Below are 17,170 nucleotides of genomic sequence, written 5' to 3' on the forward strand. Positions count from 1 at the left end.
TTGTTAGACATGAGTATGTGATCTTCAGGAAGGTCACTCAAGCAGCAATTATTTATGTAAAGAATTGTTTGTTTACTAATTTGTTTGAGAGGTATGAACCAAAGCATACATATCTAAAAAGGTTGCAAAATTTAATATCTCGGTAGTGCATTAGGACTCTTGATTGAGGATGATAATTTGAGAATTCAGACTGACTTAAAGGAGTTTTTTTTTTTAAATTATGTGTTTGTTTATTTATATTTAGAGAGAGGGGAAAGGAGAAAGAGAGGGAGAGAAACATCACTGTGTGGTTGCCTCTCACTTGCGCCCCCAACTGGGGACCTGACGTGCAACCTAGTCATGTGCCCTGACTGGGATTCGAACCAGCGACACTTGGTTCGCAGGCCGACGCTCAATCCACTGAGCCACACCAGCCAGGGTCCAGAGGAATTTTTTGATACATGTAACTGAGAATGAGTTCCAGCATGGATGGATTCATGGACTTCAGAACAGTGTCATTAGGAATATCACTCTAGGTTTTTTAAAAGTCTCTGTTCACTTTATTTTCTGGCAATTACAGCGATGAGCAATTGCAGGCTTATCTAATCAGTATTGCCACCCCAGGTTGGAGGGGTTGGGGATTCCTCTTTCTAGTGGCTTCAACCAAAGTCAAAGCTTCCACAGAAGTTCGGGGATCAAGGCCTTTTGGTCTAGCTTTGGTAATATGCCCTGAACCAATTATTGAGGACTGAAGGATGGAATGTTCTGAGCAAGTGTGTGCTGTATTTTACTCCTACTAAAATTACTGTTGCAGGTAGCAAAGGGAGTCAGGATTGAGATAGATAAATGCTGTATGAATCTCATGAAGTAAAAATGAGGGGGTGGAATTTTCTCCAGAGGAAAATCAGAACTCTTGTTACTAGAAACTAGGTAGACAGGAATATTCACTATAGAATAAAACTGTAATAAAATCTTGTAATCACAGGTTGTTAGATATCATGTGTGCCTTAGTTTGAATGGTTCTCAAACTTATTCAATTTGTGGATTACTGTTAAGTCATTTTTTTCCACCTACTAGTCTGTAGGCCGTTTGGTAACTTATTTCTTATTTCTGTTTCGGATGCTTATTCCTGTCTCAGTGCATGCTGTACTAGGTTCTAGAGAGACAAACATAGTATGGGCACAAGTATATGCAACTTCAAATTGTTTTGGGGTTACATCAAGAAGATTGATTCTCACATCATAAAATACTTGTGTTTGTTCAGAGAGTTTGTCTTTAATACAGTTATAGAAATTAACTCACAGAACCCATTTATTTCCCAGGTTACCTTTTTACAAATTAGTCCCTTTTTGCCCTTTAACTTCAAAAGTTCAAAATTAAAGTGACCCAATGTAATTTAAATGTGTCTGATTAATGTGTAATATGTGCCTGGAAGTCATTTATAACTACTGTTCTGCTGATCCCAGACATTGTGTAATCAAAATAGGCCACCTACTTTCAGACAGTCAACCCATTTTGGACACAATATTTAATTGCCATATCTTCCTTCTGATGCTTTATGCATTTGTTTTCCACTCCTTTTGAAAGTGACTTGCCAAATTATTTTGAATCTCATACATTTATGGTAAAGATAAAATTATGTTATAAAAAATGCACACTAGTTGTTTTAGTTTCCCTGTGGCTAGAGAATGAACTATGATGCTTAACATTTTCTTTTTATGCTGTTTTGTTTTTAAATAGGCTAATAGCACGCCAGCTTGCTAAAATTCATGCCATCCATGCACACAATGGCTGGATTCCCAAATCTAATCTATGGCTCAAGATGGGGAAATATTTCTCTCTTATTCCCACAGGATTTGCAGATGAAGATCTTAATAAAAGGTAAAATTACTTTTACATTTGAAATGATGTTTTACATTGCTTTGATCTAAATATTGGGTCTCAAAGATAACTACGAGGTTTCTGTGTATAAAGTCTGGTTTGGTTTACCTTTTTGCATTTAAATAATCATTGATTCATTTGACTCTCAGATGGCACTATAGAAATAAAGTTTCTCCCTTCCCCTAGGTGAGCCCCTCACACCCAAGACAAACCCCTATAACAATGGGGTGTGGGATTGGGTAGAGGTGAGGGGCCAAAAAATAAACAGAGAACATTTATTTGCAAGTAAATGAAATATGATCACTATAAATGGGTATGTTTTTGCATAGTGTGAGCTGGCCATTGAGACTTCTAAAAAAATCCTTTTTGTTCAAAGCTGTTTTAAATATGGGGCAGCATCAGAGTGTGAAAAAGTGGTGTTGTCTTATTTTATTGTGACTACTGAAGTGCCATATAATGAAGTTGAAAATTTGTTTAGTAGAGTCTTACTCAGATTTTTTTTTTTTTTAAGTTTTTTGTAACTTATCTTTCTTGATGATTTTTAAAAAAAAATTTATTCATTTATTTTTAGAGAGAGGGGAAGGGAGGGAGAAAGAGAGGGAAAGAAACATCAATGTGTGTTTGCCTCTCAGGTGCCCCCAACTGGGGACCCAGCCTGCAACCCAGGCATGTGCCCTGACTGGGAATAGAACCAGCGACCCTTAGGTTCACAGGCCAGCGCTCAATCCACTGAGACAACACCAGCCAGGGCCTTACTCAGGTTTTGTAAGACTGATTCCCCAGGTTCAAACTGACTACAGTATTTCATTATTTTCTATATAAAACAATTCGTAAATTAGTTTTTGGAATCTGTACTAGTACAGAAATTAGAATTTTATTTTGTTCTTTATGTCTAAAATGTACATTAAAACTTCAGCTTTTGTATTTAGGAAGTCTTTAAGAACAGCAAACATGTAGGACCGAGAGATTAAAAAAATTTGTTAGGGAAAAATAGCTGTATTGTTTAGTTGAGTATGATTATTTCAAAGATTAGTTTGAGTCATTCTGTGTAACTGTTTCTATCAGGAGATATTTTGTCAAACTTTCAATTTGATAGGATATTATACCCTTTTAACTGGAATAGGCAAAATGTCTGGACATGAGACTCGTATGCTGAGGAAGCAACAACGTAAAAACAGAAAATTCTCTTTGGAAATAGCTATTTTATTGAAAGATTTTGGGAAAGACCACTTAAAAATAACAAAGTGGATAGCATTGGTGAATGCAAGATTTTATTGACTTTTTAAGCATTATTGCCTGGGGATCAAATCTCAGTTCTGCCAGTTAACATTTCTGCTTTTTAACCTTGGGCAAGTTACCTATTTCTTCATCTGTAAAATGGAAATAACGAGTAGTACATTTACCATTGAGGATTTCTGTGATGATTAATTGAGTTAGTATATAGAAAGTAATTAGAACAGTCCCTGACCATTTATATGCTAAGCGTTAGCTCAGTGGTTCTCAACCTGTGGGTCACGACCCCTTTGGGGGTCAAATGACCCTTTCACTGGGGTCTCCTAAGACCATCGGAAAACACATATATAATTACGTATTGTTTTTGTGATCAATCACTATGCTTTAATTATGTTCAGTTTGTAACAATGAAAATACATCCTGCATATCAGATATTTACATTACAATTCATAACAGTAGCAAAATTACAGTTATGAAGTAGCAACAAAAATAATTTTATGGTTGGGGGTCACCACAACATTAGGTACTGTATTAAAGGGTCATGGCATTAGGAAGGTTGAGAACCACTATGTTAGCTGGTATTTAAAAAATTATTATTATTCAAACAAGGTTATTTAGGATAGGCTTTAGGTTATATTTCCTAGACTCTTCAAGGTATACATTGAATTCTTGATGTTAGTGATACTTTGGAAAAGCTGGAGATGCCCAGTGATTAATAATAGAGTGAAAATATCCTGTCCCAATAGAAAATATACAACTAGAACATTATAGACAATTACCTTTTTTTTGTACATGATTATGATTAATATGTTTATAACCCTTTGAATTCTATTTCGATTTAACTGTACTTTTAAAATAGATTTTTGAACAGTTAACACCATTTTAACAAGAACCTGTAAGGATTACTTTTGGAAGCTGTTGTGTAGATGAGAATGCAGTAGTGGGAAAAATACAGGTAGCAACCACCTGAATAGCCAAATTTATTAAAGTAAATTCACTGTACAGAATCATTATTACATTGTAAAATGGAAAAGTTAGGAGTAATTTGAAAGACTAGAGAAGGAATGAAGAGAAATTGGCTTAAAGTATAAAGGAAAGAAAAGAGTAAGTTAACAATAATTTTGTGAGCCTGATGGTATTATTGAGAATTTGTGGTAGCACCCTATTTTTGTTTCATTTTTATCAAATTAATACACATATAGCATAATAAATAGTACATAAAAGTATAAGGTAAAGAGGTATGATCTCTAGGACAGCTTGCCACACTACTTCTCGCCCTTCCCAGTCTGACTACCCTTGAGGCAGTTCCTATAATAGATAATATGAAAATTCTATCATATGATTGTCTTAATATAATGATCATCATGTAATGATGTGAGTCGATATAGCGATAGTAGATAATAACCTATTGAGTTTGAAATGTGAACGTAGTTGATTTATACTGCATTTACCTTTCTGAACTTGTAATAAATGTTTTAGTTTTTTAATGGACCGTCTTTGTAACTTTAAATAATGTATTTAAACCTTTTAATTAAACTCTTTTGTGTCTTTTTTCCCCGTCTGTAAAATGGAAATAAATTAAAACATTAAAAATAGTTTAGTGTTAGCTATTAGCTATATGTATTACTTTTTCCTTCCATTTTGTAGTGGTATATTTTTTACCTTTGTGCTCTGCATTTTAACTGTTCCTCGGTTTCTTTTTATTCACATTTTAGTTCATTGTAAAGGTTTTTCTTTATTCCAGCTTTTGGAATAATTGGCTTGTTTTAATTCAGATCTCTGTGCAATTGAGTGGAAAGAACTTCTTAATTTTGATATTAAACTTGAATAAAAGTTGAGAAAAATGTCAGTAATCTAAACAAGATATAACTCTTCTTTTAAAACTAAAAGGTTCCTAAGTGACATCCCGAGCTCTCAGATTCTTCAGGAAGAGATGACTTGGATGAAGGAGATTCTTTCCAACCTCGGCTCACCTGTTGTGCTTTGCCACAATGACCTACTGTGTAAGAATATAATCTACAATGAGAAACAAGGTAGGTATTTGACTTTAGCAGTAAGTAGACGTGATTTCTTTGATGCGCTTAATGCTCTTTTGATCTCTGTATCAAATTTAAATCAAATGCAAGGATTGAAAATGCAGTAGTCCCTCTCTATATCGTGGTCTCACTGTATTGTGGGATTTTAAAAAATATTATATTTAATTATTGTGGATTTTTTGCTCTATCGCGGGATTTTGCGGTACTGTATACATATGTTGTTAAAGTTACGTAGGTTTAAGAGTGTAGAATAAATGTAAGGTTCCTACTTCGCAGGGGTTCTAAAATGTAAAACCCGCGATAAGTGCGGGAATATTGTATGCATAAAGTCTTTAAATATTTTCTTTTGTGTTATTAAGTCATTGTAACAGTGCTAAACTAGAAATACATATTCTCTATATTTCTATAAATGTTTCTTAGAATTGGTTTAATAGAAACAAATTGGTTCTTGTTAAGCAAGTTTTAAATGAAAAATGAGTGGGGTGGGGGGAAGCAATGGGGGAAAGAGTGGGACAACTGTAATAGAAAAACAATAAAAAAATAAATGAAAAATGATAAATGACTTTATAAATGTAACTGTAAAACCTATTTGGCAATTGATGATTTGAAAATACTCCTGCTTGTAATGGGGGTTATTGAAAAGCTAGTTGACTTTCCACTGCTTTATAAATATAGACATTTTCTGTGTTAGAAAGGACAGTAGTATTAGAAACAAATATGTCTTCAGGTTTTCTGTTACCTGTTTATTACATTGATTTGTTTTAGGTAGTTTGTTGCTAAGGAGAGAGCCACAGATGGAGGAAATGTTATTTGTAGTTGCTGAAATTTATATCTACTAAAGTAATAATCAAGAAGATCTGGTAAATAGTTTTAACATGTTTTGAGGTAGATAGTGAAACTTTTTATGAAATGTTTTCTGTGACTGTTTATGTCTTTCTGTATTCAAATTCTCTAAATTTTCATATTTAAGAAACACTTATTATTAGATAAAGTGGTTTGAGGTTTGGTTGCTAAACAATAGATATCCTTCAGTACTAAATTGAAATTTAAAAATAATGCAATTTTGGTTGAAGGATTAGTATTCAAAAGTCTGTTTGAAACTATGAAGCTAATGCATTTTATAGGAAATCAGTTTAGGAGATAATCATTATCGTTTTGAATCAGAAGTGTGTTGTTGTGAAGATACTAAAGCCAAAGGATTCTGATTAAATGGTCATATTTATATTACATTATTAATATATTAATAATGACCATTCTTAATAGATTGTAAGTCAAGACTATGCTAAGGCAAAGGTGGCTAATCTTTGTAACCTGCAGAAAATCAAGTAAAGAACACTGTCAAGGGTAGTAGCTTGAGGCACCTGTTTGTAAAAATAGTTTTGAGTACCTTTTATATTTGATATTTTAATGTGGATTAGAAATTCTCTTATTTAAAACTACGGAGCTAATATCTTTATTTGGAATAGAAGTTTTTGTGTGAAATTAATTTTTTAAAACTTCAGGAGTACCTTAAACATTAAATAATTGACAGTGTCCTTTAATATTTTATATAACTCGTATTATATATGTACTACATTATACACTAGTAACCAAATCTCAATGCCATTTGTGAGATAAGGGTATTAGTTATACTTTAAAGTGATGCATTAGCTTTTTAGTTCAGTGCAACCAAATAACACATTATTTTATATAATGGACTTTTAGGTGAGAGATTTCATCTTACATTTAAAGTGGACACTCAGCTTTATTTTTAACTGCAAGTTAGAGTCTATTTCCTTCGCAATATAATTTTGACTTTTCATACTTTTATGTTTCTTTTGCATATTCATTTCATTGAACAAACTTGTCTATAAAACTAAAATAGAAGGGATCAAAAAGTTAGATTACTTTGTCTTAACTATTAAAAAGTAAATTTTTATATTTTAATTTTACCAATTGCTTATCTAAAATAAACTATTGATCAGTGATAGGAAAAGTTCTCATATTTTCACATAAAATCTCTATGCTTCTGTTTGGCTTTAGGAAGTCAAGCTTGTCTTTTGTTATACCAAGAGTTACCTAAATCATACTTTGGTATCTAATTATTTTCCCTACACAGAAGAATAAATATCCAAGTTTAACAAATATAATTATTTTGGTATATATTTTAGAGTTTGCCCCTCTTCATAGAAGTCTGTGGTTATGTTTGTTATAGAGATGTTCCGGTATTTTTACTTACCAGTGGTTTTACAGTGTTTGTTATAAGGCTAGTGTGGACTCTTCTGCCATCATTAAAAAAATAAATAAATAAATTCTTCTGTGGTCAGTTGATAATCATTAAGAAATTGTGGTTGGAATCTTGTTTAGGTAAAATCTAGAACTCATGAAAGTGTGGCGAGTAGCTTTTTCTGTTAATTATTATCTCATTCTGTTTTAAATTAGGAGCTAGTGGTTTTGAAATAATACAACTATATGATGTATTTGTCTTTATAAGGAGTAAGTACCATGCCTCAGACTTTAAAAAAAAATGTAAATTCTGTAAATTTAATAGCAAAAAAATAGACTGTAGCTTAGCATCAGTCTGAAGGAGGATAATTAAAATGAGAAACATATATCACAAAGTTATTTATCTTATTAATTAGTTACCTTGTACAGCATCTAAAAGCCAAATGTTAAGTTTTTGAGGTTAAAATAATTTCTACATAGAGTAAATGATTAAACTGCATATTATACTCAAAACAAGATTTATCACTTTTTAAATTATTAATGTATTGGGTTGGCCAAAAAGTCTCTTTAGTTTTTTCTGTAAAATAAAAGACACATTTTTCACCAATAACTATTGATTTGGATATTTTGAGTTTGTTGGATATCTCCCATGTGGTATAACATTGATTGATCTCAATGTCTTGATTTGATTGCCGTCTACTTGAACTGGTCAACCCTACCATGGAGCATCATCCAGTGAGACGTCTCCAGCACAAAACTTCACAAACCACTTTTGACATGTTCAGTCAATCACAGCATCTTGTCCATACAGTACATAAATCTTTTATTGCATTTGTTGTGTTTTTACCTTTCTTGAAATAATCAAGCATAATATGCTGAACCTATTGCATATTTTCTTCCAGCTGCAATATTAAAATGGCTATACAAAATTCACCAATTTTAATGAGTTTTTAAAAAAAATGCATGCTGATATGACAGCTGTCACAATACACTAACAAAATTGTTTTGAATGAAATTAAAGACAACTAAGCGCTGCTAGGGCCATCTTAGGAAAAAACCAAATGAACTTTTTGGCCAACACAATAATTTGAGGTCAGGGCTTCACCACTTTGTACCCACCTATGAGATGTCAATATATAAAAATAATAAGATGAGAGCCTTGAAATCATGAACCTCAGTGTGTCTCTATAGTTTTAGATCCTTAATATCTCGGAAGTGCAAATTTTAGTTAAACTTCATGAATTTATACTGTATCATTTTGACATTCCTGCATCTATTTTTCAACCATAAGAACTTGGATTTTGTTTGTAACTAAATAAAAAAAAATTTACATTAGCTCTTAAAAGCAGATATATTTAAATTTAGTTATAACTAGGAGAAGCCAGAGAATAGATTTTTGGAACTAAGCACACTTTGGTTCAGATTTCTGCCCAATCATATATGGAAATAAGTGGTATTAGAAAAGCCATTTTATTTTTTAATAATTGTTTATATTTGATTCTGTACCAGAATCACCTAGATAACTGGACAAAATATTCAAGACTGAATCAACAAGAATTTCTAAAGATGGGCTTAGGAATCTGCATGTTTAATAGAGTGCCCAGCAGTACTTACATTGTTGATAGTCTAGAACTTTAGTTTGCTTTATTTTCTACTTAGATAATATCTACTTCAGATGGATGGTTCCTGACAAAGACTTTGTCATGCTTACTAAGTATATAGCACTGGAACAGGTACCTGGCAGCTTTCAGTTGCAGCTATTTATACTGTAATAGGGGTTGGCAAGCTGTTTTAGGTCTTGCATTCCATATTGTAGTCTCTGTTGCAACTGTGTAACTTTGTGTTGTAGCCCAAACGAAGCCATAGATAATACATAAATATGTGTGGCTGTGTTCCAGAAAAACTTTATGTACAAAAACAGGCAGTGGGCTGGCTTGATTTGGCCTCAGCATACATAGTTTGCTAACTCTTGTATTTTGTTTCTAGGGTGCATTTTACAAAATGTATCTGATTCTGAAAAAGTGAGAATGGTTACTGTAAGCCAGAAGGTTAACTATGTCCCATAACTAGGGAAATCGTGACTCATAGGTATGAAATGCCAATTCAGTTTGCTTTTAACTGCAACTTACAGAATATCGTAACTGTACCTCAAATGATTAAAGTTTAAAAATACATACATGTCTGTGTGTATATATGAGTGCATATTCATAAAGGCACACACATGAAGATTGTGAGCACCCTACCGTTTATAGGCATTTTCACCTGTGAATGTTACAGGAAAGGTAGACATCACAGGAAGAAATACTGCCACTGCCTCTTCTCACTATGTCAGTTGACAGGACTTAGGAGATGGGAGAAGAGTGAGCTTCCTTTCTGAAGTTGATGGTAGTTGTGAAGATTTTTTAAAACTTAGTCCCAGAATTTAGGTGGTTTTTGAACAGCAGCCCATTTTTCGCCTTTAGAGACATGACATCTTAAAAAGGTAAGAAAATAATATTTAATGATATGGTGATAGAATTTGTTATGTAATAAGAAAACCAAAGGCAGTGCTTCTTGCTTCTTAACTGTAGGATATGACTTACCAGTCATCTTTTAAATTAATAATTAGTTTAAAAAGGAATTTATACTAAGTAGAACTTGTAATGCTGCTTATTGCCTTATTTCAAATCTAATATTTTAATTTCAATTAATCCTTTAGCTGCTTACACGTTAGAAGTAATTGCCAAAATTTTTTAGATTGTTGTCTCATGTCTTGATGCCCTTCCATTGTTTATTGGAGGCTGTTTCGTTTTTTCTCCTTCCCCATTTCTTCATAAAAGTTCATGTAAAGATTAATATATAGCTTGAAGTTTCAGTAATGGCAACCATTGATTACCGTCTATGCCTGCAAAATACAAGAAGCTGAGTTATTGCTATTTAAGGAAATGCAAGTAACTGGAAGAAAAAGATTTTTCTGGGATTACAGCATAAACCAGGTTTTTCCTTACAGTTTGCACAGCGTATATAGAAAGGGGGTGAGTCACTATTCGCTGTCCCTTGGTTGGCTCTAAATCTTACCCACTCTGTTATTATTTTATTATTTGTGAAAAGGCATCATTGAGGTGGTTTTACTGACATTTTAATAACTTATGAGAGGTTTGCTTTTTTTGTTTTGTTTTTTGTTGGTTGTATTTATTTAAAATCTTTAATAAGTATAAATTTTTGTATTTGGTAACCTATATTTTCCAAGGTTGAATTTTTATGAAGGATAGTTAAACCTTGTTTTAACTTGTATTTCAGATCATAGTTGGCGTAAAATAAAATATCCCTAAATCAGGTAATAAAAAACTTAAAAAGGACTGTAAAAAGAGCTACCTAAAATAGTTAGTTTAATGGTTTTTTTGAGTGCATACATTCAGTCCCACTGTATGTTTACTCGTGTACTCTAATATGAATGTCAAAAATGCCACTTTGTTCTTTTTCACTTCATGCTTATTCCTCTCACACCCCATTTAAATGTGTTATCATGTCTCAACGTTCTCGGAAAAACCTTCATTTGTTTCACTCGCATTTTCATACTTCCTGTGTGCTAGGTATTACTCTGTGGATTGTATGACAAGATGGAAGGGACCTACTTCCCTTCCAGGAGGCCATATGCCATGTAGTGGAGGGGTCCAATCATGCAATATATATATTTACCTTCAGAATGATGAGTGCTATGGTGAAGGCTCCTATTGGACAGCAGAGTGAAGAATAGGGGACAGTTTCCCAGAGCAGAATATTCCTTTTTCCTGTGTAAGAGAGAAAGCATTTTGCTCGCAGTAGTGTGAATCATGGTTATATTGATGTTCTCTTTCTCCTTTACCTAAAACTACAGAGAAAGTAGAGTAAGTTGGAAAGATTTTCAGGATCTTATATTGGTTATTTACTTTTTATCTTTATTCCTTTCTCCTTAACAGCAGCAAAATAAAGGAATCCAAATGAATGTTCTGTGACCCATAGTCTTAGTTAATATGTTTTTTTAAAAGTACTTTAAAAATTGGCTGATTTATTTTCAGTTCTACTGGGATTTATTTGAACAATTTATTTAACTTAATGTGTGGATTTTATTACTGTGAAGGCATGCAAGAAATGCAATAATAAAAAGAAAAATGTAGCTTTTGGAAATTCAGAATATATTTACTCAGTAATCTTAGGCTTTACCTATTGTGTGGTAGTCAGTGTGCTAATTATATGAAGATCAATAATACATAGTCTTAGCCTTTAAAGCACTACTTTGTTTTGTAGAGGTCAAGGATCTCTTGAGAATTTGGAGAATTGAAAATCCCCTCAGAAAATGTACATACATATAACATTTTGTATAAAATTTTAAGGAGTTTTCTCATTTTTTCCACCTTGAAATCCTAATTAAAAATGTCTTAAAGAATTAATAAGGTAATCACACCATATAACCTATTAATTATTAATAATGATATCGGCGCTCCTCTAAATAACTGGCAATTCTAGAAGTCACAAGTTAAATTTACAGAAGAAAAAAGTTTAGTATCCTTTTCTGTTTCGAGAAAGCGTTTTGTAGTAATTTGATTTTTCTGGCACCCAAAATAAGGGAAGAAGGCATCTTATCTTTTACTTTGTTGCAGAAGATTAAATTTAAGGTTGAGTTCCACTTTCTTTGCAAAAGTTTGAAAAAGAATAGTTAATGCAGATTTTAAAAAAGTTTTTCCTTTTAAGCTTTGTGTCTTGTGAAATGTGAGTTTGCCAAATTTTCTTCATCTGCTACAGATTAGGTATGCCATTGCTGCTGCCAAGTGGCGGCGCACCCCGTGCTTCTTAAACGCACTGACTGGAGGTTTGTCGCATCACTTGTTCACATGCACGGAGCCTGGTAACAGCCTCATCTGTATCTTCTTAGCTTCATTTTCTTATTTTTAAAACTCATTATTTATAAATTCGACATAGCATTTAAAAATAAAGTCTAGTTTTAATGAATTAATGCTACTGTAAAAAGTCATTGCTAAGACATTCATACTGAAATGGGTTTTAACTTTTGTTAAAATGAATGACCTATGATTTATTTGAATTGTATTTACAAGCAGGCATGTTTTGTCTGCCATTTTAACTGTATTTGCCAAATTCTGAATATAATTTTGAAGACTGAAATTGAACTTGTGGCAAAAGTAATCTTCAGGAGTGGGCTGTGTATTTTCATTGGCATGTAACAGTTAATATGAGCTTTACAAGAATTTATGTTTAAAGGGATAAAATAATCAACAGCTGCAATTAAAACATTTTTATATTAAAACTGGTTAGTTCAGTTGTGCAACTTGGTAGATTTTGAATCCTGATTTCTTGATGACCGACCTACCAAGTGGGATAGGTATCTCCCAAGTCATTTTTTTTAGTCTTTTATCTATTTATAGTTTTGTTTAGAAAATTCATCTTAATCTTTTTAAACTTACCATTTTTTTCCTCCTAAAGTAATGTTTATTGTAAAGGACTTAAAATACAAGGAAAAAAAGGTCACTTGTCTGTCACTGGTAATGAAACCAATTGAAATATTTTGTTTTGGTTTATTTCCAGTCATCTTTTTTCCCCTTCTGTATTTGTTTTTTTCCTCTCTTTAGGCATAATATTTTAATAACTTGGATTACTGCATTTACTATTTGGTATCTTTTGTATAACATTTGTAATCCTTCTGGTTATTAAATAATTTTTAAAAGTGAGTTTTTTTTCATGGCTGCAAAGTGTTTTATCATGATGGTGATCTTCACCCTCTTATTCTCAATGGTATCTAGAAAAAAATTAAAAACATTCTGACTTTTCATTCTGCAATTTAGTACAGTGATTTGGTTAACTTTAAGACATTCCATGGGATGTTTTTTTGTGTGTGTGAATTCAAGACTGTAATACTTGGGATATTAGAATTGCAGTGATTTATTGTAGTTGCTAATATTTTAAAATCTTATATTTGTCAGTATGCATTTAGATTTTGATAACTGGGTTTGATACTTTGATGATTCTCACTTGCTTTACTCTGGACTTGACTATTATACAAGTTTAGAATTATATATTGAATACATTTACATTAAAATTTTGCTTTTATGTGAAATACTTCATTTGCTGTGACTTTTTTGGCATAAATTTTTCTTCTGAGTTTGAATATGATTAACATAATCCCCAAATTAAACATATATATCTGTAACAAGACATTATAGTTCAAACGGTTTTTTGGAGGGACTTGCCAACGTATATAAGACTAGGAGTTTGTTTTGCTACCTTAGTATGATCTATCTTTAAAAGACAGTGTAACTAGGCATATGCTGTTCGTTTTCACAATTGTAGCTTAAAAACTGTTCTTACAGTCATCCCTGCTTATGTATTCATTTAAACTGTTGGCTTTTGTAAACTTTTGAATTTTTGATACCTTATACAGACAGTGACCCATTTTGATTCAACTTTTTTCCTTATCTCACTTAAAAAAAAAAAAGAACATGTTTGTTGAGCCAAAATCCTCTATAGCACTCGGTGTGCCTTTACTTTAAAAAAAAAAAAAAAAGAAAAGATAAAACAACCACTTTAATGCTGCTTGGGCATGCTCTTGGAAACCGTAGTTACGTGGCATTCCAGGAAAATGTAAGAGTTTGATTGCAACTAAACTCTTTAATTAGGGATATTGAGTTGATCAGCTAGTGTTAATAGCATAACTGTAGGATTCACTGAATTCAGGTCTTTCAAAGTTTATATTTGGTTTATGTATGTAGATTAGCTTGTTTACTGTTGGAGTATCATAGATTAATTTTTTGTTAAAATTGCTTGGATTATTAACAATTTCCAAAGATAATATGTATTTTTAATTAAACTAATTTTTAAGTAACTGATGCCCCCATGTGGTGAGAGACATTTTGCTTTTGTTTGAACTTGGAGAATAATTGACTATATAGTATTTTGACTTTTCTTGATTATAGTGGACATTAGTGTTCATAAAGAAGCTGTTGACCAAAATCTATAACTTGAATTTTGTAAAGCTCATTGCCATAAAATTCACAGCCTTATCTCAGAAGTGCATATAACCAAGCTCATATGATGAGACAAAATATTGGAAGCTATTTAATTACAAATAGCTTAGGGATTTTCTGATTTTATATGTGATTTCTTATGTCTTTTTTTTGTGTGTGTGTCTCACATAGGTGATGTACAGTTCATTGATTATGAATATTCTGGATACAACTACCTGGCATATGATATTGGAAATCATTTCAATGAATTTGCAGGTAATATTCAGGGCTTAACTAATGGAGTAGCATATATAGCTTAGATAAGATACTTTTAGAATTTTAGAATTTTTTTTTTTTTAAATAGATAAACTGAGAATAGGAACAACACTTTTATAACTTTTTCCTGACCTTTTGTTCTTTGTTTTTTATTATTAGAGGACAAAGGAGATGTCTTCCTTAATTTCTTAAGGAAAACAAATAATTGTTGTGGCTTCTCTTAAGACCTGACATAGTGCAAGGGGCTTTACAAATCTCATTTCACCTTATTTTTTGTCCACAATTTTGTAAGTTAGGTAATTTTCCCAGTATACAGATGAGAGAAGCAACTTGGCAAGGTCACAGTTAAATACTGACAACTATGACTTGAAACCAATTTTTTAGACTTATAAGCTGTGGCTATTTCCATTGTGTACTTGGACTTTTGGAATATTGGTTAACTAAAAAGCTTGAGAATTTTTTCTTTTTTGTCATTGGCTGTGAATAATTGGAAAGCTGGTCATTTTTTGCCCTTGAAAATTAATCTATTATTACCAAAAAGTATAAAAGTTTTAGTTTTTTTTTTAAGGTAAGTGGAATTAAATTAAAATATATTTTATGACTACATTTAGAAACATGAAATGCTCTAAAACTAAAGAATAGTAAATGCCCCTGGATGGTTTACACCTACTAGGAATTTTTCATTGCTGATTTGTATTTGTATACATTCATGCATTCATGTATTTTCATATACTTTAGGTTACCAGGCTGGAAAAAAAGTTGAAAAGTTTCAGTTTACATGTATTCAGTAATTTCCCTACACCAAGCTTATCATATACATGCCATATCTCTATATTTGTACTGTACACATTTCCACATCTCTGTAGGAAGGGAAAGCAGCTGTTTATGTCATGAAATATCACCGTGTTAGTATTAAGGATAGTCACTGCTGTGTACATGAAAAGAGGAAACTACTGATCCTAAATATGATTTTATGCAGAAAAAAATTAAGCTAACATTTGAGAGTTAGGTAGCATTTGCATGTGCAGATAGAAGAGAAAGGAGGGTATTGCAGGAAGGAGGAAGAAAACTTGGTGAGTGTACTTATTTTTGTAGGAGATTAAATTCATGAAGGAAAATAGGTGGTAAGACCAGAGAAGTAAATTTGAACCAACTTGAGAACTGTGAATGGTAGGCAAAATAGTATGAACTTTGTCTTCTAGGTTAATTTTTGCAAACTGCAGATGATGAAATCAAATTTGTGGGGTAATTTATTTTAAAGCAAGGACCAGAAGAGAACTAGAAAATATCAGAGTCAAAGGTATAATTAGGGTAAATAATGGTTTGTGAAACTTAATATCAGATATACGTGTCGGTTTCATTATAAAATGTGTTCTTACTCTGTGAGTAATGGTCAGGAACATTTTAGAGCTACAGTTTTAGGAAATGCTCTAAATATTACTCTGCACAAGAATCTTCTGGGCTGTTTATTAAAATGAAGATTTGATGCTTCTGATGCAGTTCAAGCTTCATACTTTGAGGAAAAATTGAAGCAATGAGAATTGATTATGGTCATCGACTGTATTGTGCATTCACATTTAAGTTGTAACACATTATGATTGTTTGGTTCATTATTTTAATAAATGCTGATTAAATCTAGTATTTCAGCCAAATGTTTTATCTTTTTTTTTCCTGAAAATTATGTAGCTGGTAAGAACTAATAAAGTATACATAAGAGAATGTGTTTTTAAAGTCATCATTGCACTCTTCTTTACTTTAGGTGTGAGTGATGTAGACTATAGTCTCTATCCAGGTAGAGAACTACAAAGCCAGTGGCTGCGTTCTTACCTTGAAGCCTACAAAGAATATAAGGGCTTTGGAACTGAAGTTACTGAAAAGGAGGTAGAAATACTCTTCATTCAAGTCAATCAGTTTGCATTGGTAAGTTTAAGTGTAAACAACAGAAGTCTTCATAGGATTTCAAAATCTTTAAAATTTTCACCTTATAAAAGTTTCCCATTTATGACACAGTAAGATTATTTACAATTCTTCCATTGTAATACTTTTGAAGACAAAGATTTTGTTTCATTAACAAATACATTTTTAACCCCTAAAACAACAGTGCCTGGCCACATGATAAGTGCTCAGTAATTATTTGTTTAATGAATGAATTCCAGTTAGAGTTAGGATTAATTGCGAAGCTGTTTTTACATATATGTATTCTCTTTCTTTATGTTATGACAAGCATAATCAAGGACAGATTTATGGGAAATGGGGTTTTCCATGATACATTAATCATTACATCTTAATGTTAACATGTAAAAAGTATTGGAAGAACCAGTAGAAATCTATTTTTAAAACTTACCCAGTATTTTGTGTTCTTGGCCTTCTTTTGATAAGTAGTTATTTCTGATTTCTTACATGTGTTAATGCCTTATTCTTTTAAAGATCCATTTCTTAAACTAGTTGATTTAAATTATCTTTAGAATTATGCGGTACATAAGAATGAGCTTTCCGAGAGGATGTCACACAATTAAATTGAATACTAGGTCAAAGTTATTTTAGTTACTTATTTTTAGTTTTAATATAATTCTGTACAGTTGACAA

At 32.0% G+C, this 17,170-nt stretch overlaps 1 protein-coding gene across 1 annotated transcript in view; it reads left to right on the forward strand.

The window, feature by feature from the left end:
• ETNK1 (ethanolamine kinase 1) overlaps positions 1–17,170 on the forward strand; it is a 43,918-nt gene that overhangs the window by 16,530 nt on the left and 10,218 nt on the right. Inside the window, exons 3-6 of the mRNA XM_090272925.1 lie at positions 1,720–1,860; positions 4,984–5,126; positions 14,501–14,584; positions 16,344–16,504. Of these exons, the coding sequence (XP_090129051.1) occupies positions 1,720–1,860; positions 4,984–5,126; positions 14,501–14,584; positions 16,344–16,504 (529 nt within the window). The remainder of the gene's footprint in view (positions 1–1,719; positions 1,861–4,983; positions 5,127–14,500; positions 14,585–16,343; positions 16,505–17,170) is intronic.

Source organism: Furipterus horrens, unplaced genomic scaffold (assembly GCF_987537825.1).
Source record: "Furipterus horrens unplaced genomic scaffold, mFurHor1.1.pri manual_scaffold_4, whole genome shotgun sequence".
NCBI classification, from domain to species: domain Eukaryota; kingdom Metazoa; phylum Chordata; class Mammalia; order Chiroptera; family Furipteridae; genus Furipterus; species Furipterus horrens.